The following is a 25,604-nucleotide window of genomic DNA, read 5'->3' as shown; positions in this document are numbered from 1 at the left end:
GGTCAGGGGTACCGCCTGCAAACGGGACAGCCCCAGTAGTACACGGACAGTAGCAAGTGGCACCCCTTGGGCTGGCTGGGAGGTCGGTCTGGGGTCCCCCGCAGGACTGGATTTTAATGATGATGTTGCCTTTCTGTGCAACGAAGCTCTAAGAAAGCTCCACCCCCCAGTATCCTACTCACTGGCAAAGACAGACTATCCGCGCACTCATCTGCTCAGAACAGCTGTCGAGGTTTCGTGTTCATGAGCAGAAGGGCAGGAGAATAGTCCAGCTCTCAGGCCTGCACTGACTGAATTAAGATCCAACGGCGTCGAAGGTCTAACGCCGTTGCAGCGGCTCAGTTCATTGGTGGCTGACTGAGCTGTGACGTAGCCACATCAGCACACGTTTCTGTTGCACCAGGGCCCACGAGGTTACGTGGGGTGGTGGGACACTCAGCTCCAGCTGCGCACGTGCATCCCCATTCCTGTCCCTGGCGGAAGTTCGGCTGCGCCACGTCTCAGTGGAGAGGGGGGCCTGAAGGAGGTCCCAGGACCAGGGGAGCAGCTGGGCGACCTCAAACGTGAGCAGTCAGCAAAGAGGCACAGAGAAGGTGGGGGGGACCATGACGACGTGGGGGGACGTGCGGGCGGGGAAGGGGGTGAGCATGGGAGATGCACCTCCCACTTCTGGACACGGTGCCCCAGTGGAACGCTTTGGCTGGGGGAAGAGAGCTGGAGGGGCGCTTGGGGGGTTCTGGATCAGAGCTGGGGGGTAGGTGGAGTGGGAGGTTGGAGTGGAGCTGGAGCAAATAAAGGAGGCACCAGGGGGCAGAAATGGGGGCGAGAGGCGGCTCAGAGAAGCCCAGGGCAGGAGGCGTGACTGCATCGGAGCCGGGGCAGATGGGGGCGGAGGAGGGTTGAGAGAGAGCCGGTGGGGCAGCTGGCAATGTAAAGAAGAGCTGGGAGTGAAGCGAAGCAGGGGCTGAGGGCTAGGGGGCTGAAGTGGGGCTGGGGCTGGGCTGGATTTGGGCATCAGGAAGAAGGACCCTAATGTATCCCTGTGAGACTCTGCGACCCCCGTGCTACTACGAAGGTGGAGCAGGAAATTTTCACCTTCCTCATCAACGGAGCAGACAGCCCCATTCTAGCAGAGCAACACAAGAAATGACTCGAATAGCTTCAACGTGGCGCCAAAGGACCTGAAATCGGCAAGAAAAGCATCGCGGTGCTGGCTGTGCGGGCACGTTGGAAAACAAAAGCCACGGAATGGGAGAGCATGTGGTGGGAACGAAAACAGAGACTGCAGACGAGTGGGTAATATCTGGAGGCTGACAGGGCCAGACAGAGCGATTGCTAGTGATGAAATATGGAACAAGGTCAGGCCGCGATGAATACCGGCTTGATTTCGCCACATGGAGGTTCCATGAATTAGTGGAAAGATTTCAATGGTAACAAGTCTAATAAAATACATTCAAGTATCAGTCTCTTCCTGCATTTCTCCCTAGGATGAGACAGTGAGGATATACTGTTTAACATTAGCATTCGTACCCTCAATTAAACTCTCTGGTCATTTTGTGCAGACTGTGCTAGCCCAAGGGTTATATAAAATTTATTTTGCTTTGGATTCGGAAGAAAATGGCAGAAATGGGGGGATGGGGTGGAGGAGGAATGTGACTTTGCCATGAAATCCTAGGGAACAGCCCTGTTCTATATATTCTCTGCCGGGAGCAATATGCCATGCAGTTTCCCAGTTGTGTACCTACATGGGCGTTGGGTTACCAGCGATAGGTAACTGAATCTGCTGGCTATCCGACAAAGCATTCTTTGTCTTCTAAAATGGCAGGCAAATGGGCTATATTGCATAAGCAAGAAATAGATACAAGCGATGAAAAATCTAGATGAACAAATAAAGAGTGGCAATATAGACAGCCCTCATCTGAGTTTATTACACACTGCAGTTTTTTCATCTCACCTAGATGCGGGGAGAATTGTTATGAGACGAGAAAAATGGATCTCTCAGGGCATGGGCCACGCCACTTGAAAGCTCTAAGGAAAGGCACTCACATTCATAACGTTTCAAATCCAACTCTGATACAAGACTGTCTTTCTAGGACATCAATCACAAGAAGAGAGAAACGGCGCGCTATTTTCTAGTAACACACTGCCAATTGCAAGACAAATGCCAGATGCCATGGAACGAGAAGTAACCATTTTTCAACTTGTGAATGTCTTCAAATATATTACAATGAAAGTGTGAAAAAAGTCCCTTTCAGCTTCATCTGTTTTGACAGATGCCAAAACTTGGAGCATGGCATTTTATCTTCATACTGCAATAATCTTTATGAAACTTAAACAAGGCTGGGCGTCAGCCTAAAATTACACTCTTCACTGCACCATACACGAACCGTTGCGCGCCGTCTGGCTACTGCGAGGGAAACCGGGTGCACTTCAAAAAGGAGAGGACAAATCTGAGAAGATGAGAATGCTGCGCCACCTGACATTAACATGGTCCCGTTTGTATCGTTTCTAATTGGCTCCGTTTGCCTTCTCACTGCCCTCTGCAGCAGCACTTCTGACTATGGCCAGCAGGCAGTTCATAGGCTGCCTGCCACTTTTTCCCCAATCAAGAGCACAAATTCCACATTTTCCTTGTGTAAATTTATTTAGCCCATTATATTAAACAGGTGTCAAGTTGCTAAATCCTCAACTGCAGCAGAGATGTGCCCCCAAAGGTCATGTTCAGCAGAGACATCAAATCCTGTGTAATCGCTGGTCTTTCTAATATGCCCGTCATTGCAGTATCTGATTTTTTGCATGCCCTTAAAACTGGAAGCAGTAACTTTTCTATTAACATGCCCATGAAGTCAAAATATGCTCGTCTGGGCTTTTCATTGTCCTAAAGGACAGCGGCTTAGAGGGTAGGATGTGTACATCCAAAAGGAGACAGGAACAGAGAGATCCAAAACAGTCTGACGCTACTGATGTAGTTACAGCCCAGGACATGATGCATAATCTGAAATATTTAGGAAAAGGGGAATTTTGGGGGGAAGGCGTCAGGCACCACCATGAAGGATGTGATATAAAAGTCTAGAGAGTGAGAAACTGTCCCAAATCATCTGGTCCATACAGAAAGTTCGTTATACACTTTTCTCAAGACATTCTACTTGTCTTTAAAATATAAGGGATTTTCCTGCCTTCAGGCCATGTCTTCACTGGGCAGAAGGCCTACGCTGCCACAATCAATCTTCTGGAGTTTGATTTAGTGGGTCTAGTAAAGACCCACTAAATCGAACTCACAGTGCACTTCCCTCAGAACCATCAACCTCCCCGCTGTGGAGACCACGTGGAAATCTTGAATTAAGGTATGTTGATTCCAGCTACGTAATTAACGAAGGTAGAGTGGCATATCTTAATTTGACCTTCCTGCATAGTGAAGACATGGTTATTATCAGGGCTCGCCGAACCGCACTGTCCGGCGATCTGTGCATGTGCAGATCATTCTGTGCATGCACAGATCACCCGAACCCGGCTCTTCCGGGTTGCAATCTACTCGCCACGGGTGAGTAGATTGCATTATTTGTCGAGCCCTGGTTATTATTCCAGAACTAAACATCTCCTCTAGTGTGGTCAATGCTAAAGCCAATCTCCCCTCTCCATTTGTGTCGTCCTACAGTAAGCTCCCTTTGTGGTACCCTAAGGTGTCAATGAAGTACAGGATTATGGAATCATAGAATAGTAGAACCGGAAGGGACCTCGAGAGATCATCAAGTCCAGTCTCCTGCCCTCACGGCAGGACCAAGCACCGTCTAGATCATCCCTGGCAGATATCTATCCAACCTGCTCTTAAATATCTCTTACATGGATCATATAAAGCATTTCATTGTGTAACATCTTGTGTAGGAGTTCGGTCCCTCAGAACTGCATTCAGGAGAAATCTGAAACAATGGTGACCTCGGCGATGTGTAACAGAACTCGGAAACATCAACAAGTCCCGTATCAGTGTGAAGATCACAATCCATCTGACACGGCCAATGAAGGCTCCTCCTCTCACCGCTGTTAAGGGGACAAGAGCAGGGGCCCCGGGGTTCCCCCTACTGGGGGGAAAGAGCTCAGTCTTGCCTCTTCACCCCCCCCTCGCTGCCACTGGAGAGGAGGCGGCGCTGGGGCTGAGGCTCCTCAACAGGACCAGCCCCGGAGGTGCCACTTCTGTGGCCACGTGGTCTGGGGCTAGCCACGAAGGCTGGAGGCGCCACTGCCACGGTGCCTCCGGGGGCGGCCCCAGGCTGCATGGCTGTGCAGTGGTGCCTCCGGGCCAGCACCGGGCTGTGTGGCCATGGCAGTGGCACCTCTGGGGCTGGCCCTGGGCCACCTGGCCACGGTAGCGGTGTCTCCAGGGCTGGCCCCGGGCCACAGCACCTCTGGGGCAGCCTGTGGCCACTGGCCCCGGAGGCCGATCCCAGGCTGCATGGCCACAGAAGTGTCACCTCCAGCCACAGTGCCAGAGGGCCAGCTCCAGATTGTGTGGCCACGGCAGCGGTGTTTCCGGCCTCCAGGATCACATGGCTGCGGCAGCAGGGCCTCCCTAGGGGTGGCCAGGACAGCGTGGCTGCGGCCGTTGCTGCAAGGGATTACAAACCAGGTAAGGTTCCCCCTTATGTCCAGACCCCCACCTCCATCCGTCACTTCCCTCTCCTCCCCCCAAGACCCAGCACCCCCAGCCTGCTCCGACACCTTCCCTTATTCTTGAACCCTCTCTCCTGGCCACACACTGAACCCTCCCTTGTTCTTGCTCCCTTCCTCTGGGTGGACACCCTCCTCCCAGCCTGCTTCTGCACCCCAGCTCCTTCCCTGATCCAGCATCTCACCCCTATCCTGCTTGTTGGCAGCTCTGTCTCCTGCACTGTACCCCTCATTTTTGTCCCTTCCCCAGAGCCTAAGGAGGTCCATAAAACCCACTAACTCCAGAACCCCAGAAAAGTAAATCTGGTCTATGGGAAGCCCTGAACCTCAGTTTCCCCCTTTCCTTCCTCTTACCCTGTGAGCTTGGGGCACCAGAGGAGTGAGGTGTCTCCGTTGGGGTCACATCAGTGAGCATTGGGGGGGGTTGGAGGAGTTTTTTTGCTTCTCACTTGTGTGGTCCCCAACTGATTTTTTTGTGGGTCAGCGACCCCAGATCCAAAAAGGGTTCCCCACCCCTGCCATAAAGAAAACACTGAAACCTTTTCTGTTGGACATAAGATTTTACTTTATTTAAAATGAAGTTTGATAAACTAACATGAGAAAGTTAAAATGCTTCATCTGTTTCATAATTTAAATTAAACTGTTCTTGCTAGCTGCAGCTGATTCAGAAAATAAGGTCACTGTACCCAGCAGGGTAGTTCTCAACCCCGCCCTTTCCAGGTCGGCCCGAGGCCACTTCCGAAATTTGTGAAGTGACCCCCCTTCCAAAATTATTGCCCTCCCCAGGACTGTACCCATTACAGATCACAGAAAAGACAGTGGGTCAAGTCGTGTCTTTAGTTATGCAACCCCATGCACGATTAAGTAGGACTTAGCTGATACACAAGCCCCTCATTAGCATGCTACACATGGAGAGATGAATTCACCAGTTTACCTCTGAAACATGAGGGAGATGAGGTAGGTGAGTCAATGTCTTTTACTGGAGCAATTTCCAATAAAATATATTTCCTCAGCTACCAAGTCTCTCTGCTCACCTGGGACCCACATTACTGCATATCACGTTGGGAATTCTGAGATTGGCCATTTTTCCTTTACTAAAACATAACCAGTTTTGAATGAAAACACTACGAAAATGTGGTTTTTGCTCAATTGTTAAGTTACCTCCACCCTATTGTAAAGAGGAAACATCTGATTTCACAATGAGAAATTCTGAAATGCAATCAAAGATCAGTGTTCACAGCAGAAACTGTTGTAGCTTTAATTTCACAACATGCCATTCAAAATTGTCTTTTGCAAACAGCGACAACGTTTGTAATTAAATTCAGGAGAGAATTACCAATATTTTGCTGAAATGCACTGAAAAATTTAGGCAATTTTATCACAGACCTGCTTGCAGAATGTTGTGGTGCCTGCAAAATTTCGCCCATCCTGTCCTGTCCGTCTTGTGCAACACTCCCTGCCACTACAGTATCTGAGCACCTCGCCACCTTTACTGTATTTATCCTCACATCACCCTGTGAAGTAGGATAGTGGTATTATTGCTGTTTTACAGATGGCAAACTGAAGCACAGACAAAGAGACATGCCCAGGGTCTCAGAGTCAGTGGCAGAGTACAAAATTGAACCCAGGACACTGAAGTCCCAGAATGCCTTCACCACTAGGCCATACTTCCTCCTCTTCATGTCCTGCAGCTCTGCTAGTTAGCTTACAGTATAGAGAGCTTTCAAATTAGCCCTCGTTCTTGAACTCTAAAGAATAAAAGAAAGGATTTTTTTCCCCCCTTCCAGCCATTCGGGTAAGTGCGTTACCATTAGCAGCAATTACAGAATGGAAGCTTCCTTACCCAGTACCGAAGTTCTAAGTGTCGAACTCTTACTCCAGGTACCCTCTCCATAAAGTCAATGGGAGTGCAGACTAGTGGCACGCAGTGTCTCTCCGCTGAAATCGGACTAAGCTCATCTAATTGTCTTTAAAAAGAAATTGAGTAGCATAAGCCAGCAAGAGCGTGATTTAAAAAACCCTTACTCTGCTGTACCTCTTTCTTCTAATAAATATTTTGAAAGAGAACCCTGAGCACTTATGCAAAGGACAGCTCTAGGTACCGTTCCTGGTCCAAAAATGAGAGCAAAAAAATATCCAGTATGCAATTAGTTTAGCTTTTTACTGTTAAATCCATTCGTTACAGGAACAGACACTGAAAAACTAGCACCGTGACAGAATATTAATTACGGCTTTGAATGCTGGCCAAAACATGCTCCAAGTACAAAGGAAAATATGTACAGTAGCTGTTTGAATAATTATTAAAATAAAAAACAAAGCATGGAATTGCTCCTGTCCGCAGAGCATCGTTACAGGGTAATAGGCAGTGATACCGAGGGCTACCGCTCATGCAGTAAATACAGCACTCGGCTGTAGTGAATGTTTCTAGTGGGTTTCCTTGCCAAAGTACCAAACAACAGAATTACCTTCATTTTCATTTGCAGTCCGGCCCTCGGGCATTGCTCTTTGTTATTGCTGTAACAGGGCCTGGATGCTTCTCATTCAGCTGGAGCTACACCAATCTACACTCACTGTCTGACCCAGATTCTTTGGGCATCTTAATGAATTCAGAGGTCTGCTAAGGATTGATTTAGTTGGGATCGGTCCTGCCTTGGGAAGGGGGCTGGACTTGATGACCTCCTGAGGTCTCTTCCAGCTCTAGGATTCTATGATTCTGAGATCAAGGCCTAACCACTGACCTGATCCAAAGACTAATGGGAGCCATCTGACTTCAAGAGGCTTTGCATTCAGGCCCTGTGGGCAGGGCCGTCCTTAGGGTTTATGGGGCGCTATGCAGTCCTATTAATCTGGTGCCCCTGTACCCAACAGCAGCTGGGGCAGCGGAATGATGATTTTTTAGAGCTGTGACTTTCTAATCCTCAGCAACACACTAATGACTAATATTTGTAAAGCAAATTTTAAACTCAGGTCCTGTCAACTAACTTCAGAAGCTGACAGGGTAGACCCGGGTCAGCAAATGCCTGTTCAGTGGCTTCGCTGCTGCTTGAACGGCTCTTCCGCAGTGTCAATGGCAGCTTACAGTCCTGGCAGGCTTTGCCACGCTCAGATTAACTAGATCCTCCCCGGAGGAAGCAGAGGCACAGAACCGGGATAGGAAGGGGCGGGTGGGGTGGATATTAAGACCCAGCGGTGCCCCAAATGTGCAGATGCCCTATGCAACTGCGTATTGTGTGTGTGGTAAGGACAGCCCTGCCTATGGGACTAATTCCGGCGCCATGAATTCAGACTCAGGCTCTCAGAGGGCGTGTCTACACAGCCAAGTTACTTTGGAATAACAACCACTATTCCGAAATAACTACGTGAGCATCTACACAGCAATTCTGTTATTTCAAAATAATTTTGAAATAACGGCTGGCTTATTGCGACTTCTGTAAACCTCATTCTACGAAGAATAATGCCAATTCTGAAATAGCTATTTCGAAATAAGGCGTGGTTTGACGCTCCACTGCTGCTATTTCAAAATAGCCCCTCACCTGGGCCATTCAAGTTATTCCTCCTGGGTCTCGAAAGTGAGAACGTCTACATTAGGGAAGCCTGCCTGAGACTCATCCTGAGGCTTCCCTGCAGTGTAGATGTGCTAATTCGAAATAAGCTATTTCAGAATAACTATTCCGGACTAGCTTATTCCAAAATAACTGTGCAGTGTCGATGTAGCCATAGAGGCCTTCAGCCAAGAATGCCCTCACACGTGGTCCAAATGATTTTATTAATTGTGTTGGGAAATTGGAGATTTCAGTGGTGGGGTCTCTCAACTATTCAAGGCAACAAGGATCATACAGGGCATTTTGGGGATCTGATCCTGCCTCACGTAGGGCCTGATCCAAAGGCCACGTGAGCCCCACTGATTCCATATGCATGGAGTTCTGCTCAGGTTCTGTGATCATCTTAGCGAATTTAATTGGGCTGGTTTGGGGGGTGCGGGCAGGCAGGGTTGGTAGCCATTTTGATCGTTTCTTTTGACATATGACAGCTGTTGTTGTAACAAAGGCTGTGTACAAAGAGCTGGTCTCCAAGGGTATGTCTACACTTGCACCCTATTTTGAAATAGGGATGCAAATGTAGGCATTCAAAATAGTCAATGAAGCCAGGATTTAAATATCATTAGCATAATCGCGTCCGGGTGCTATTTCGAAATCACGCTATTTTGAAATAAAACGCCCTGTGTAACCGCGTTATTTTGAGAGAAAACCCTTCTTTCGAAATAACTGTTGAGGTTTACCAGTTATTTTGAGAGAAGAGTTTTCTCTCGAAATAACGCGGTTACACGGGGCGTTTTATTTTGAAATAGCGCGATTTCAAAATAGTGCCCGGACGCGATGATGCGAATAAAGCACGGGATATTCAAATCCCAGCTTCATTTATGATTTCAAATGCCTACACTTGCATCCCTATTTCGAAATAGGGTGCAAGTGTAGACTCATACCCCAAAGGAGTTACGATTTCAGTGCTTTAGGATTAACTTTTTTTAAAAATCCACTATGCGGCTGCTGGCACTCAGACAAAACCTGTTAGACACCAAACAAAATAAAGCTAAAACAAACACAAAGCCTAAACCGTGATCAAATGCATAATTGGGAGGTTTTGTTTTTAAAAAAGCACACAGTTTATAAACGGCGGTTTGCATCACCTGATTGGTTTCAAAACAATGTCCAGAACACACAGGGCAGCTCAGACCCATGTTGCTCATGTCATAAAAATTGGCTTCTCCTAGACATTACGGAAGCTGAAATTCCTTCGGTGAGGTTGCTCCTCTCAGTCAACCCCATGATGCCAGTTTATTGTCACATTGCATTTTGCCCTTCTGTCTTCATAAATGATTTCCCATAGACTCCGAATAAAAGATGCACTTTGTCATTTCCGCTATATTGCATGTCCACTGGGGGAATAATAAATAACGGCCATTTCCAATGGCAGTCAGAATGGGGACGGGGAAGTTTGCAACAGTCCTTTCTGAAGCGCATAAATCAGGGAAAGCTGTAATAAATAACCGGGACTATCAGATGGAAGAATTCAAGAGTCCATGTTTCACCTCCTGCAGCATGTGTTCAGGGATCCGCTTCCAGCCCTGTCATTGTCCTTTTTCCTTGAGAGCACCCATCAAGACCGATGATTTCTGTAATCTGTGAATTTGTTGGCAGCGGTCGTGCGGTTCAGGAGAGGAGCGTGAATTGCTGGGGGGGGCCTGGGCCTGTCTGGCTGACAGGTAGCCAGTGCTGCTCGATGCGCCATTATGCCTCGGCTGCAAAGCAGGCGCTTCTCATCCAGGATGGAGAGATGGTACTCACAGAAATCAATCAGCAACGCCACCTGCTCGTGAAGGGGGAGAGACTTGTATCTTCTCTGAGCCAGGCAAAAGAAAGCTTCGACGAAGGCCTGCAAGCACATCCCTTCAAAGAAGAGGAGAGTTTACATTAGAACCCTGGCACAGGTGACTCTCAGGTGCTGCAGTCTTTTGATCTGTCTTATTTCTACCCCACCCTGCCTCCCAAGCACTGGATGTGTACGTACACACTCTCCTGCGCACTGCTAGTCAACTTTTTAATTCAAGCAACAACTGCCGACAAGGTCACTCACAATACACCCGACCTCTTTGCCCTTCAAAGACCAAAATGAGACATTTTCTGTGTATGTGACACACATATCGAACAGATCAACGATTTTTTAAAAATAAAAGTGTCCCGGAATAGCAAACATGCCCAAATTGGGTTACGGATGGGTGACATTCCCAAAAGCAGAAGCTAGTCACTAGGAGATGCTGTGATAGCTGCATGCATCAGTCTGACCTGAGAGTCTGGCATCTGGAGGTAAATGGCTACAGCATCTATTGATTCTAAGAGGTTGTAAAATTGAATTGACTCAAGATCAGCCCTGATTCTTGTTGCTTCAGCTATTACATCGAAATTGAGGCTGACACACATGCACATGCTGAGCTTCAGAGAATATCATCTACCCAAGCCAAAACCCCCCCGTCCTACGTGCCGCTGACGTGTGTCCTTTTAAACGCTGCATTTTTAGAGACGGGATGAAAGCAAAAGCTCAGCTCCGAATAGGCTCCAGATTCCAGGGTGTTTCAGTTGTGGCTCTGCAAAGCTGGTCCCATTTAAGGGGGCCCTCATAAATGTATGAGTGAGTCATCCTAAACTTCCTGTCCCCTCTGCTGACATGGCCCTGTGCAGCCAGCCATCTCTGGCCTGAGTGCTGAGTTGCCCACTCGGATTACCAATCAGTGACAGTCCCAGTGGTGGAGGTAGCAGCAGGGCTCTTCCCCACTAGGAACTGGACGGGAATTCATCAACTCGTTACACCGAACAGCCCCGGGACAGCAATAACTTTCAGTCTCGATGAACCTGGGCTGGATTTGAACTGGCCCCTGGATGTGAAAGGCTCCGTGTTCCACCATCCTCTCTAAGCAGCTCAGTCTAGGGATGTAAGCGACTAGTCGCTTCCCGCCCCCTCCCCCCCACGCTTGCTGCCTCTATCAGAGGCAACAAGGGGTGGGGAGCAGGAGTTGGCACTGAAGCACCGTCTCCACGGTGGGCAGTGGGTAGCGGCACGCTATCCCCGATTCCTGGCTCACACCTAGTCCCAGATGTTGTGTCTCTGATTTTTAAACATATTAACAGCCCGCCGGCTCTTAATACATTTAAAAGGCAGAGCCGCAACAGGGTTAGCTTCCGGGGGCAAGTGCTAACCCCGCTGCAGCTCCCCTGCTTAATGACTAGTCAATGGAAAATTCCATCAACTAGTCGATTCAATTTTACATCCCTAGCCAGGCCCTGCATTTTTGCACATTTGCCCAGGTACAGCTTTCCAATCCACTCTGCTTTGCAGCTGCTTTTCCTCTCCCACTAAAAGAGGCTATAAACGAGAGGCTGGGGCTTGGCTGTCCACCAGGTAATTCACAGCCAAGTGCGGAGACTGGAACCTGCCCCGTGGGCACAGCTGGGCTATTCAGCTCATGGCGCCTAGGGAAGGGAAGGCCAAGGGCCGGGATGGGTTTTCTGCAGCAACAGCAGCTGCCTATTTTGGCTTCTGAAAAGCCCTTTTCTCCAGCTCCAGGGAAAGCGGCTCCCGTGAGGGATCTGCGTTGTCAGCTGTTTGCCATCAGTCCGTTCTCAAATTCCCTCTGCTTTCTACCAGCAACCCTTAGCGCCTGCTGCCTTCTTCATTCAGCCCTACCGGGGCAAGACCTGCTACAGCACCAGGTGCAACCCCCCGGCTCTGGCGAGAGGTGCCCTGAGAAAATGACCTCAAGGGGTCAGCAGCTCAGGTTTCTCTCTCATCCAGGAGCTAACCCTCCCAGCCACACACACATTGTACGGACACAGAGGCAAGAGCCTCTTACTGCATCACCATTACCACTTGCCTCCAAAAAGCTAGCTCAGGGGTTCACAAACTGGGAGGGGGGGTCACAAGGTTATTATGGGGGGGTCATGAGGTGTCAGCCTCCACCCCCAAACCAGTGTGCCCTCATTTTTATGTCCATGAGCAGAATGAATGTTCTGATGTGCACCAATATGGAGGCGATGTGGGACACAGAACGTCTCTATTGGTGCACATCACAAAACTCATTCCACACATGGACAGTGTGGGGTGGGGGTGAGCTGAGGGGTTAAGGGCGAGGGAGAGGGCTCATGACTGGGTCAGAGGCTGGGTGTGGGGGCTCTGGCTGGGGGATCAGTCTCCGGGTGGGGCCAGGGATGTGGGTTTGGAGGGCTCAGGGCAGTGGCAGGGTGAGTAGTGCTCCGGGGGAGGGAGGGAGGGCAGGCTTTAGGGTGGGGCTAGGATGAGCAGTTTGGAGGGGGGCAGGCTGCCTACGGAAGAGGGGACAACCCCCGCCCCCTCTCACCACAGCAGCTTGAGGCCAGGTGAGAGGCGCCTCACCAGCTCTGGCGGGGCCTAGCTGGGGAGGGGCTCCCCGCCAGAGCCCTGGCATGTCTGAACTAAGCTGGGTGGGGGCCAGGGAAGGGGCACTTCTCCCCCAGCCATGGCAGGTCCATACCGGTCTGGTGGGGCCAGGGCAGGGATGCCTCTGCCCGGCCGCGGCAAGTCCAGGGTAGCTCTGCACTGGGGCTGGCAGGCCGAGCGTCCCTCTCTGGCACAGCAGCTCTGCACTGGGACCAGGGGGCAGAGGTGCCTCTCCTCACCACAGCTTGTCTGGGGCTTGTGGAGAGGCATCTCCCCCCACTGCTGCCTTAAGCCCCTCTACGGACTTAACAGGCATCTGCACAGCTGCGCAGCTGAGACGGAACTTAGCCACAAACCCCACTTTGTGTGTTAATACAGCAATTCCTCATCTGACACTGCAGGTGTGTTTCAGAAAATGATGGTGCTAAGTGAAAACGTGTTACGCGGGGTCAATTTTCCCATTGAAAATAATGGAAGAGGTGGGGGTTGCGTTTCAAGCGGGGGTGTCTGTTGGGACCGGGACATAAGGTTGGGGGAGAAAGGGGACTGGGAGGGGGAGTGTTTGGCTCTGGGGAAAGGAAGGGGGGGAGGACTGGGTTGGGAGTATGCCCCCGTGAGGAGTCTGCTGGGGAACGGTACGGCAAGCGGTGAACTCTCTGCCGCTTTGCAGGGAGATGGGGGAAGCCCCGTGCAGCTGCCGGCGATGGGCCGGCTGGGGAAACCCAGCCGCTAGCCTGCAAGTGGGGGTGGAGGAGAGGGGGAGTCAGCGGGGAATGGCGCAGCGAGCAGCGAACCCTCCACCGCTTTGCAGGGAGGGGGGGAAGCCCCGCGCAGCTGCTGGCAACAGGCCGGCTGGGGAAATCGTGTTATTCCAGGGACGGTCGTGTAATTCAAAAAACATTTCCTAAAAAAAATCGTGCTATCGCGAAAACGTGTTAAGCAGGCACGTGTTAAATGAGGAATTATTGTATTCAAAATGTGATTTCAATGTATGGGGGGGCACACTCATAGGCTTGCTCTGTACAAGGGGTTACCAAGACAAAAGACTGAGAACCACAGTGTTAGGCGCTCCTGCAGCCCTCCTGTGCAAACACTGTCTCCCACCCCTTCTGACACTGGTCTGAGGGGAAGTTCAGACCCCCACAGCCGATCTGTCACATGCATCTCGGTGATTCTCCGCAACTGGCCTCCCCAAGGAAAAGAGTCTGCTGCAATGCCTTGTGGGAGGGCGAGTTCTGCTCCTTCCACCACCCACCCCCAAGGGAGTGTCATCTCGCTGATCCCAGGAAAGAGATTCGGTTTCACCTCCGAGCCCCGAGGACTGGGTTCAGCCAGAGGAGAGCCAAGCTCTGGGAGCGTGCAGGATGGGCATGCAGAGCGGGGGCATTGGCAACAATTCCTCCACAAAGTTCTGCTTCTCTGCAGGCTCTGCAGAAGCAGGGCTACCCGGGTGTCCTCTGAATGAATCACGTTAACAGCACGTTACGAGGGCCAAGGGGAAAGGTGGCCGCACGCGATGCGAATTCCTGCATTTTGGACCCTTGCCGTAACACCCTATTTCATTCTTAATGAAGGCCCTATGTCCCGCCGGACCTTTGTAGAGTGTCAGCAACAAGGAGCTGTCATAGATGGTTGGCATCTTACCCAGCTCCCCCAGTTAGAGCGCACACTTAAGGGGATTATTTTCAGCCCAGATGCTGAGGGTTGGGTTTTTTAAACTCAGTTTAGGTAATTGGTGTTGCAAGAAGCGGCGTCTTTTGAAACATTGCAATTACAGCCCAGAGTCTAATTTCTCTTAACTAAGACTGCAATTGGGGTCACTCACGCGCTCTGCGGTGAACCAGCTTGCACAGAAATGGCTGGGTTATCTGACAGAAGCAGCTGTCAGCTCAGTACATTATTTTACCCGTCACGGGGAGCTATCACATGGGGAGCAGGGCCGATGTGGGAGCAGACGTATTTTCCTCCCACAAGTGACACTCATGCAGAGTATTTAATGGAAAAAGTTAGACTCTGCTGTTTTACAATAACAGAAATAGCTATTGTGTGATTTACAGGTGGAAGTGGGCAAAATTGCCACAGATAGTTCAGGAAGATAATCAGATACAGAAATATTATTCTCTACTTCTCTTATTTCAAAAAAACCCACTTCTGGTTCACTGAGGCCCTAAACAAATCTGGTAGCCCTGGAAGCTGAAACGTTGGGCTTGAACGTTCACCTGCCTGGGATGCTCTTGCGAATGCAGTCCTGTCAACTAAACTACTATATATTTTAGAGAGTTTGTCTATTTGATCAAGAACTCCTCCTAAATGGTAACAGCTAGGACCACCAAATTTGGTGTATTGCTTCTTCTTATCATAATTTAAAGCAAGGTAAGGGCTTAGTTGTGCCAGGAAAATGGAATGTGCCTGGATTAGTATTGCTTCTCATAAAACCAAACAGAAAAGGAACAGAATCACCAAAGCAAGTACAGTCCTCAAACCTGACAGGATACAGTGAATGCTGAAAGAGACTGAACCAAGGTGAGCCAGAAAAATGCAATGAACCTGGAATAGGATTGCTTCTCAATAAACCTTACAGAAAGAGATTAAAAGGAGAAATTCAGAGCAGTGCTCTCTTTTGGGACTGTTAATTCAATGTTTAAGGTATGAAAACTAGAAGAAAATGTTACTGGAAACCAAAATGACTATAGCCCTTTTTTTTTTACAGCACAGCAAATGATAAGCATTTATGGGGATGAAGAAACAAAACATGCTTGGTGAAATTCCAGAATTGCGGACCCGAGCAACACGGGGTAAATCTGCTAGTTTAAAATAAATGACTTAGTCGCACACTGAAAGTCTAAAAAGAAGCCTGCATGTCTGCTGTACAATTCCTCTCTGTAGAAACACCACCATCCCTCCCTCTCTATAGAGAGTATTTTGTGCATCTGTAATCTTGTTACCATTTTGTGATTGTGAAAATAAGGGGGTTTCTAATGCAGCTATCCCAAGTGCAATGTAGCAATTCAGACATTATTAAACATCTAATGACTAATAAGTTATTTGAAATACATATTCAATTTCTTTCTCTGATATGACTCCATTTGTTTCCTTTATCACTCTTTTGAGCCATATACTTTATGTATTACTCCGTGTGCCTGATGTGGATGTTATCTGATATATAGAAAGGCTACCATACAGTATAGTTTATCTTCTTATAAACTAGGTAAAATAATACTTCTCTAAGGGTATGTCTACACTTGCTCCCTAGTCTGAACTAGGGATGCAAATGTAGCATACCGAAGTTGCTAATGAAGCGCATGATTTAAATATCCCACGCTTGATTAGCATATTTGCGTCCGGTCACCATTTTAAAAATCCACTAGTCCGAATTAACTCACCACGTGTAGACACGGTATTCCGAAAGAAACCCCTTCCCTCGGATTAACTGTTACTCCTCGTGGAATGAGGTTTACTGGGGCGGTTGACAAGGGCTTCCCTTGTTGACCGCGGAGCATCCAGACTACCGTGCTGTGCTGTCAGACAGCTGATTGGCTCAGTGCAGCAGCCATTTTGATTTTTCCTATGTCTAGAAACCTAATCTACATGGCTCCGTCGACGGAGCCATGTAGTCTAGTAGTCTAGACATACCCTTGGGCTGTGTCTACATTGGCATCCCCTTCTGGAAAAGGGATGCTAATGAGACATATCGGAATTGCAAATCCGCGGGGGATTTAAATATCCCCACGGCATTTGCATTTACATGGCTGCCGCTTTTTTCCGGCTTGGGGATAAGCCGGAGAAAAGCGCCAGTCTAGACGCGATTTCAAGTAGGAATAAGAAATCCTCCAGAAAAGGGCTTATTTTCCGGAGAAACGCGTCTAGACTGGCGCTTTGCTCCGGCTTATCCCCAAGCCGGAAAAAAGCGGCAGCCATGTAAATGCAAATGCCGCGATTTGCAATTCCGAAGCGTCTAATCTGCATCCCTTTTCCAGAAAAGGGGTGCAGTGTAGACACAGCCTTGGTGTTTATGTAGGATAGAGCTAGGAGTCATTTTGTAAAAATAAAATACTGATAAATCATGGAAGGAAATTCTCAGCTGGAGTGATTTTTTATTATACCACTGCTTTGTTCCTTTAAAAAAGAGACATACATGCGCACATGTATATGTATAATTAGAATGAAATGCACACGTGTTTGCTTTTATCGGGGGGAGGGAGGGGTTCTTTGTTGAAAGATATTATGCTCATTAGACAGAAATCCTCGCTTTATAATAAACTAAACTAATACCACCTGACTTTTATACAGTGATTTTCTTCAGTAGAATTCAAAGTGCCTCACAATCTTTAGTGTATTTTTCCTCCTCTCAACCATTTGGTAAACAATGGCAGAGCTATTATCTCCTGTGTTCAGGTGGAAACTAAGGCCCAGAGAGGATAAGTGGAATCTGTGTCTCCCAAGAGCCAGGCTACTGCCCACTCAATGGTCCTTCCCTCCCTCCTTTCCTTTGCAAGTGCTGTACAACAAGCAGTGGTAACGCAAAATGCCCTGTGATCCAATTCTCACCTTGAAACCCCCCCTTGGTCACTGTGAAGGCATTACGTCTCTATGGCTATTCCATCCAGGGTTTTAGAGTTAGCGCTGCCCACAAAGGTGCCAGCGGCAAGTGTCTTTTTTGAGATGGGGACACCTGTCCAGTAAAAGGCACCAGACGTATTTCACAAAAAAGCTATGGTGCAGCTATCAGAAACATCCAGCCTTATTTTCTCATTGGAATGTGGTAGCAATTTGAGAGCTTACGTTATGTAAGGCTTGATGTATTTAAGCCATTACTGCCACAAGAAAACGACCTCTGAACTCTGCTGTCTTGACAAATTAGTATGTCTTGGGTCTACACATGTGAATGGAGCAAGAGAGAGATCATTACACACTAAAGCCAGGCTATGAAACTAACAAACAACTAGCAGACAGTAATACGCTTTCTTCATTTTATTCCACGACAGACAAGCCAGCTCACTAAGAATGGTGATTAGCAAACCGAGTCTAGTCCAGACCGAAAGGTCAGCCTGGACTCCCATTAAACAATGTCATTTATATTGCACCAGACTACAGACACATATGGCCTCAAATGTTGCTAATTTAGCAGAGGATGTCATAGCATCAACTACCTTTTATTGTGATTGCCTCCAGGAACTTTGGGTGCGCACGAAACATGGTTTTAAAATGTATTATGCAGAAATGATTTGTTTGGTTATGGAAACATATTTTGCAGCATCCTTAATTATTTACTGAGGAAAGCACCTACTAAAAATGAGTGACAGGACTGTTAAAGGGTAAAGTGATCTTAGATACTCGAACAGAGACGATACAAAACTTCTGAAAAGTTTCAGAGTACCTGAGCTCAGGTAACCTGTCAACATTCTCCAATCGTTTTTATGAGCCCAAAGCAACGTGTCTTTGATGATAGAATCCAGAGGCTAGTTAGCATAAACGCAGGCATAACATTTAGCACGTAGCTTACGTTCTGTTGCCTTTTTCATAAGCGATCTTTTGAAATGCAAATGTTCACCAAGGGACAAATTTTAAAAAAGGGTCCTTGATTCTGGAAACTTCCTTTCTTTGGCATCCAAGCTGAGACAGTTTAGTTGATTCCCAGAAATGCTGAGCAGCAGCAGCAGCTCCCAACGGGAGTTGTGTGCGCTCAGCAACCACAAAAGCAACAAAATATGCCAACCAAGTTTAATCCACTACATTTGGGGGGGGGGGGGTATGTAACCAAGGATATTAAGCAATATTAATCATTATTCAAAATTTAAGCAAAGACATTTCTATTTAAAGAGTGTTAACTGCAGATATAAAAGTACTGTAACTATTCTATCACTTAGTAATAGACTGAATGGCACACATTTAGAGAAATCAATGGGTTTTGCAGAGTTGTAAAATTGGTCCCAAAGGCTTTTACATAAACATTGACTCATGCCCCATGAATGAATCGAGATTTGCTAACAGGTTCTTAATGTAATTTCAAAGGAATGTAAGACCAAAAAAAACCCCAATGAATCAAAGTCTCCGTTACTATAGCATCCTGATCTTGACCTACAATTTCAGAGCATGGCTTTAATACAATTTTAAAGTACCTATGGGTCATATTTAAAGGAACAATTAGTACCCCAAGCCCATTACATACGTACTAGACTACAATGCCACCAAATAAATAGTCTGCAACACTAAATCATACATTTAAAGGCTAGTTAAATTAAATTAAATGATTCATCACCCTGCCATATTGTGTGGCACACGTTTCAAGAAAGCCTCATTTGTAGAATGCACTTAAATGTGCTTAACTCAGTCTCATGCTTAAGTCAAACAAGTGTTTAAGTAACATTCCAGAATATGGATATCTTTCTGAACAGGGGACGAATACATTAATTCCATGTTGTAAGATGCGCTTATTTGTGCAAGTTTGTGTCCTGCACTGTGAATACTTCTGACAAATTACAACATATGATAGAATTATTAACTAGCTGATTACACAAGCAATCACAGATGTGTTTTCCCAGACAGGTGACAATGGAACACCCACCTTCCTGCCACAAAGCAATAGTTGCAGCAAATAGGATTCTACAGCACGATCATTTACATGGCATCTGTCAAACAGAAAAGCTTTTGAAGACTGAGATCTACCCTGTGACCAAGTCAACATGCAGTTCCTTTTTTCATACAGTTAGCTAGATGGCAAACCAACTAGCAGGAATTCTACATATATGCCCCTTCCGGACTATGTACATGCAGCAGCTCTCTATATATCCCATCCTCCAATCACACACAGAGATTTGAGGCAGACAATAGAGCTGTACTATACAGTCCCAAAATGGCATCACGTGGCTTTCAGTGATGGCTCAGTATTACAACTGGTTGTGGTACAAAGCATCGGGCTGGCTAGTTTAATACCGGCATGAAAGGAAGACAATTGAGTGCAGGGGGTCTCTTGATTTTCTCCATTTGAGCCACATAAAGTGCTCAGATATCATGGTGATGGGTGACAACTAAATGCTAGTAAACAAACAAACAAACAAACAAACAAATAGCCATACTGTCTCAGAAGCCAATCATTTCCTTCAGGAAAACAGGTAATGCAATTGGCGCTAAACAGCACGAAATGCAGCCATCATAAAGGCATCTCCACTGGCTGATTCTGCAGAGCTCTTTAACAGTGCAGCAGTAATTTGCTGAACACTTAGTACAAGATTGTACATTAATCCATTTGGAAAACGAATCTTGCAAAGATTTTTAGGAGCCCCCCCCCCCCTCCTCTGTGCTTAAATACAGAAAATATTGAAACCAAAGTCAACCCAATGATTTATGTGTGCTCATGCAACACTAGGTCCCATGGGTTTTCAATGTGTACTCAAATCTATTATTACCCTTGCTCACCATGGGAAAAAAGTAATTACAGAAAAGAAAGTCTACTCTTTAGTGGGAGCAAAAGATAAGTGCCATACTCAGGAAAGAGGAAAATGCCGAGATTTCAGTTAGCTTGTTTTCCTTTGAAAGGAAGTTACAAAAACACCATTATATAAGCAGAGGGAATAAACACAATAGTAACCCACAGAATAGGAACAAATCAGCTAACTACAATGGTCCATTTTTCAGGCTAAACAATACAATTTATACTGCAGACATCTGTGTGGTACGTTGGAGACTTTTTTTTTTTTAAGGGAGATGAAGCCACTTTTAAGATCTATGTGTAAAGCCACAAAAAGCATCAAGTGAAGAATATACTGAGCATGGTAAATTTACCATTGTTTGGAACGTATGGTTTTCAAAGGATTCTAAGGGACAGCTTAGACAGAAAGTCCTTGAGCCTGAGAAATGGAGTTTGTATGGACTCCAGCCCCAACTAGCATCAGACTCTGTCCCTTCCACTGGAGACCCACAAACCTATCATTGTTCATTGCTCAAACTGCCCTCATCAGGACAAGGGCCCTAATTTACTAGGTGCTCTATAAACACAGAGGAGAGACAGTGCCTGCCCCAAAAAGAATAAGAAAGGAGAAAACAGAGAATCACAGAAAGGGCAGGTGAAATCTACCCCAACAGCTGCTCAGCCTGGACATTAAACTTCGGCAAATTTCTTTTAATCAGTTAGCAAGGATTGAACCTCACAGTCCTCCTCTGTGGAAGCTAAATATTAGCGCTCTTGTTTTACAGACCACTTGACTGTGGCACAGAGAGGCTGAAGGACTGGCCCCCACAACAGCTCAGTGATGCAGCCAGGAATAAACCCACTCACCCTATCAAATGTTTTTCATTTGGGTTTTGGATACCAGCGTAGGGTTGCCAGGTGTCCAGGTTGTGCCCAGACTGTCTGTTATTTGGGTCCTCTGTCCAGTAAAAAACAAAAACAAAAAAACCCAGAAAATACAAGACATGTGAAATGTCCAGTATTTCCTGTTTCCCTCGGACAGAATCCTGGTGGGGACAATTTTCCCCTGACGCATCTGGTGAGGGCGGGGGAGTGAGGAGCGTGGTGGGGCCATTTAAAGGTGCAGCGCCTTTTTTTTTTTTTCTTAACAACTTTGGTCTCCCGTTTTTTTTTTCCCTCAACAGAATTTTTTCCTGTTTTTTTGGGGGGGTGGGGGCAGGGGGGGAAGCGGTGTTCAGTATTTTTTGTTAAACCATCTGGCAACCCCAATACCAGGGGTTCAGTGCTGTTCCACAAAACACCTCCTCTGCAACCGTGATCTCGGTGGTTCTCGCTCCCTTTCAGATGCCATAGTCTTCATTTAAAATAATCCAGGGAAGTAATTTCTAATTTGCCGGACACTGCTCCTAGGGTTGCCAGATGGTTTCAACAAAAATACTGGACACGCTTGACATTACATCACAATCTACATTACATTTTATTTAGAAAATACCAGACATTTCTATTTTCTCAATTTGGTTTCCAAACTGAAAGCTCAAATACTGGACTGTCTGGTTCAAAACCGGATGCCTGGCAACCCTAACTGCTCCACAGGGAGACAACTAGGTGTCAGAGAGCCCAGGCCACCTGGCACCTCAAACTTGAGCTCTGCTCAAGAAAGCGGAGGGGGTCTCCTTACCCTCTCGGATAAGGGCACTCTCGTCTCTCACTGGGAAGTGGGAGCCTATAACCACGTTATTATTGGCTCTCCATGTCTTCAGTGGCCATACTAGTCCCCGTTGGTAGAGCTGCCTCTAGCGGACTGCTTCTGGAAAGTCACGGGGTGATGGAAACAGGTGCCACTCTTATGAAACCTCTCAGCCAAACGGAGAACTTATTTAAACTGTGGTTTAAAATCACAAGGTAGATGTAAGAGCTCCTGAAATGGGTTTTAACGGCAAGGCAGTCTAACCCTGCCTTCCCTAACTGATGGTGTTTGGTGGGTATGGAAAAATAGTCTGAGTTCCAAAACAAGTGCCCCGGGGGACAGAATAGGATAAAATAGGCTCCCTGCTTTATTTTATTGCTGTTACTTGGCACGGAGGTGAGCATTATACAAAACACAAGCATTAAGGTTGTCGTGTCCCCAAGGCCCGACCATCAAGATACAGAAAGGAAAGGGGCGGTGGGGAGAGCTAGAGGAAGGAGTTTCTCTCTTGATCCAGTACTTTTTTGTGTGCATCGTATGGGCCTCATGGGAAATGTAGCTCTGTCGACAGTGATCAAAATGAGGAAGGGTTTTCCATGCACTAAGGCAGAAGGTATGAAAGGCAAAGAAGGTAATAAAGTGATAGGGAATAGCCAGCATGGGTTTATGAAGAACAAGTCATGCCAAACTAATCTGATAGCTTTCTTTGATAAGATAACGAGCCTTGTGGATAAGGGAGAAGCGGTGGATGTCATATACCTAGACTTTAGTAAGGCATTTGATACGGTCTCGCATGATATTCTTATTGATAAACTAGGCAAATATAACTTAGGGCCACAATAAGGTGGGTGCATAATTGGCTGGATAACCGTAGTCAGAGAGTTGTTGTTAACGGTTCTAAATCCTGCTGGAAAGGGATAGCAAGTGGAGTTCCTCAAGAGTCTGTTTTGGGACCCGTACTGTTCAATATCTTCATCAATGATGTAGATATTGGGATAGAGTGTACGCTTATTAAGTTTGCAGATGATACCAAACTGGGTGGGGTTGCGACTTCTTTGGAGGATAGGGACATAATTCAAAATGACCTTAGCAAGTTAGAGAAATGGTCAGAGGTAAACAGGATGAGGTTTAATAAAGAGAAATGCAAAGTGCTCCACTTAGGAAGGAACAATCAGTTCCATACATACAAGATGGGAAGCGACTGTCTAGGAAGGAGCATGGCGGAAAGGGATCTAGGGGTCATAGTGGACCACAAGTTGAATATGAGTCAACAGTGTGATGCTGTTGCAAAAAAAGCAAATATGATTTTAGGTTGTATCAACAGGTGTGTTGTAAGCAAAACTCGTGAAGTCATTCTGCCGCTCTACTCTGCACTAGTTAGGCCTCAGCTGGAGTACTGTGTCCAGTTCTGGGCGCCACATTTCAAGAAAGATGTGGAGAAATTGGAAAGGGTACAGAGAAGAGCGACAAGAATGATTAAAGGTTTAGAGAACATGACCGATGAAGCCAGGCTTCATGACCTGGGCTTGTTTAGTTTGGAAAAAAGAAGATTAAGGGGGGACATGATAGCGGTTTTCAAATATCTAAAAGGGTGTCACAAGAAGGAAGGAGAAAATTTGTTCCTCTTGGTTTCTGAGGACAGGACAAGGAGTAATGGGCTTAAAGTGCAGCAGGGGAGGTTTAGATTGGACATTAGGAAAAAATTCCTAACTGTCAGGGTGGTCAAATATTGGAATAAATTGCCAAGGGAGGTGGTGGAATCTCCCTCTCTGGAGATATTTAAGAACAGGTTAGACAGACATCTGTCAGGGATGGTGTAGACGGAGCGTGGTCCTGCCTTGAGGGCGGGGGGGCTGGACTCGATGACCTCTTGAGGTCCCTTCCAGTCCTATTATTCTATGATTCTGTGAAAGAGGGGGAAGTAAATGACATACAGTGTCAACTTGTCAGGCCCTCCCACCGCCAGACTGACTGAGAGGCTCTCGATCGGTACAAGTTGTTCCGCTTTGCCGTCTGCGTCCATTTCAGGATTCGTTTGTACCTGATGTGGCATTTATGCTACAGCTTACACCCTAACTGACTCTGGCCCACTGCCCTTAGTGCAGGGGTGGACAAAAGGGCCTCTGTGAGCTGGATCCGGCCCGCCAAGTGCGTGGATCTGGCCTGCAGTGGCCCTGCTGCTCCCCTGCTCCCAGGCCAATGAGGGCCTGGGGATGCGAGCGTGCGCGAAGCCTCCTCCCGCCCTGCCAGGAGCATGTGATGCTCTGAAGCTCCATGTGCAGCTCGCAGGGCAGATGGGAGAGTGGAGGAGGCTTTGCTCCCCCACCCCCAGGGCAATCAGGGCCTGAGAGCGGGAGAGCTGCGTGAAGCTTCCTTCGCCTTGCCCCAGCCCTGCAGGAAGCCCGTGGTACTTCAAAGTACCACATGCTCTTCTCAGGGCAGGAGGAGGCTTCCTGCACTCCCCCGTCCCCAGGCCCTGATTGGCCTGGGAGTTGAGGAGCATGCCAAGCCTCTTCCAAGACATGGGTGCCTAGTGGGGGGGAGGGAGCAAAGGGACTCCCCCACCCCCAGACCAATCATGCTCTGGGGGTAGGGTCACCCTGCCCCTTCCTGTTTAGGCCCCACCCCTTCCTGTTTAGGCCCAGGGCTACTTCAAACATTTTTGAAGTGGCCCCTGGGCAAAAATTACTGCCCATCTCTGCCTTAGTGGCTGCCTCCTAGAGGCACAAAACGCAATGGGCAGGCCTCCCCCAGGTGCTCTGTACTTCTGCTTCTCAGCAGAGTCTGCAGATATGCCACAAACCCCAGACCAGAATGGATGAGGAGACCTTACATCTACTAACGGCCTCAGAATGGCTAGTTTTGCAGCACTGGCTTGCTGTAGATGCCTGCGTGCCGTTGGGGGTTCCAAACCCCTTTGGTTGACAATACCCTCATTCATGTTTCCACTTCCTAATACTAAAGTTATAGGAAGATATTAAAACCCCAAGCCTTTAACATTTTTAATAAAAAATGACAGTTAAATTGGCTCACAAACAGCAGAGAAGCTACATATTGTTAAGTTTCATAAGGGTCCTGAGTACATATTAAAAATCTAATAGAGAAAACATCATTTGCCTTTTAACACTCTCTCTTCCTGTATAGGTCCTAGGTGGGAGTCTGTTTAGTTCTGGCTCCCCTCCATGCAGGTTTATCTTCATTCCTATAAGCATCAGACAGAAGGGGTTTATTCTTCCCTTGCTGCGTCCACATAAGTTTCATTAAGCTTACTGGAAATTCTAGGCATGCTTAAAGAGGCCCTTTTCGAGCATCCAGACATGAGGTATACCAAAAACTAGTCTGCTGTGCGTGGCTGGTATGTAGAGTAAGACAGAGTATAAAGCTGATACTAGAGGGAATAAATGTAGCAATTTAGTATAAACAGTTTAGATTCCATGCCTGCAAAGCTGAGGGGAACTGTATTATTAAATCACTAGCTTTTTGGGACAGGGATTGTGACTGGATAGGAGTTTATACAGCACATAACACAATCAGGCTCCAATCTTGCTTGGGGCTTCTAATCGCTATTGCAGTATAAATGTTTAATAAGAGTAAAACATTGTGATAATAGTATGCTTTAGAGAAGGGAATTCTGCAGCATGGGGAACAAAACCCTCACTGTGAAAACACATGTAAGGAAAAAATGACAACGGGGCATTAGTGGGGAAAAGTGCCAGACTAGCTAAGTCTGTCAAGAGTGACTAATGATTTGTGAGGCTCCACTCTGAGACACTGAGGGGCCAGATTTCACCAGAGTCCTAGAACCCACTCTCTGTCTCAACTTGGGCACCCAAAATCACTAGCCACTTCTGAATAGCTTGGCCACTAGGCCTATTTATC

At 47.3% G+C, this 25,604-nt stretch overlaps 1 protein-coding gene across 1 annotated transcript in view; it reads right to left on the bottom strand.

Moving 5' to 3' along the window:
- Positions 1 to 9,281: 9,281 nt before the first annotated feature.
- Positions 9,282 to 25,604, bottom strand: part of TTLL11 (tubulin tyrosine ligase like 11) — a 137,261-nt gene continuing 120,938 nt past the window's right edge. The window contains exon 10 of the mRNA XM_075905425.2: positions 9,282 to 10,109. Within this exon, the coding sequence (XP_075761540.2) occupies positions 9,820 to 10,109 (290 nt within the window). The 3' untranslated portion in view covers positions 9,282 to 9,819. The remainder of the gene's footprint in view (positions 10,110 to 25,604) is intronic.

The sequence above is a fragment of the Pelodiscus sinensis genome, chromosome 23 (genome assembly GCF_052426305.1).
Source record: "Pelodiscus sinensis isolate ZL-2025 chromosome 23, ASM5242630v1, whole genome shotgun sequence".
Taxonomy (NCBI): Eukaryota; Metazoa; Chordata; order Testudines; family Trionychidae; genus Pelodiscus; species Pelodiscus sinensis.
The sequence above is the reverse complement of the archived record's forward strand: the minus strand, read 5'-3'. Positions and strand labels throughout refer to the sequence as shown.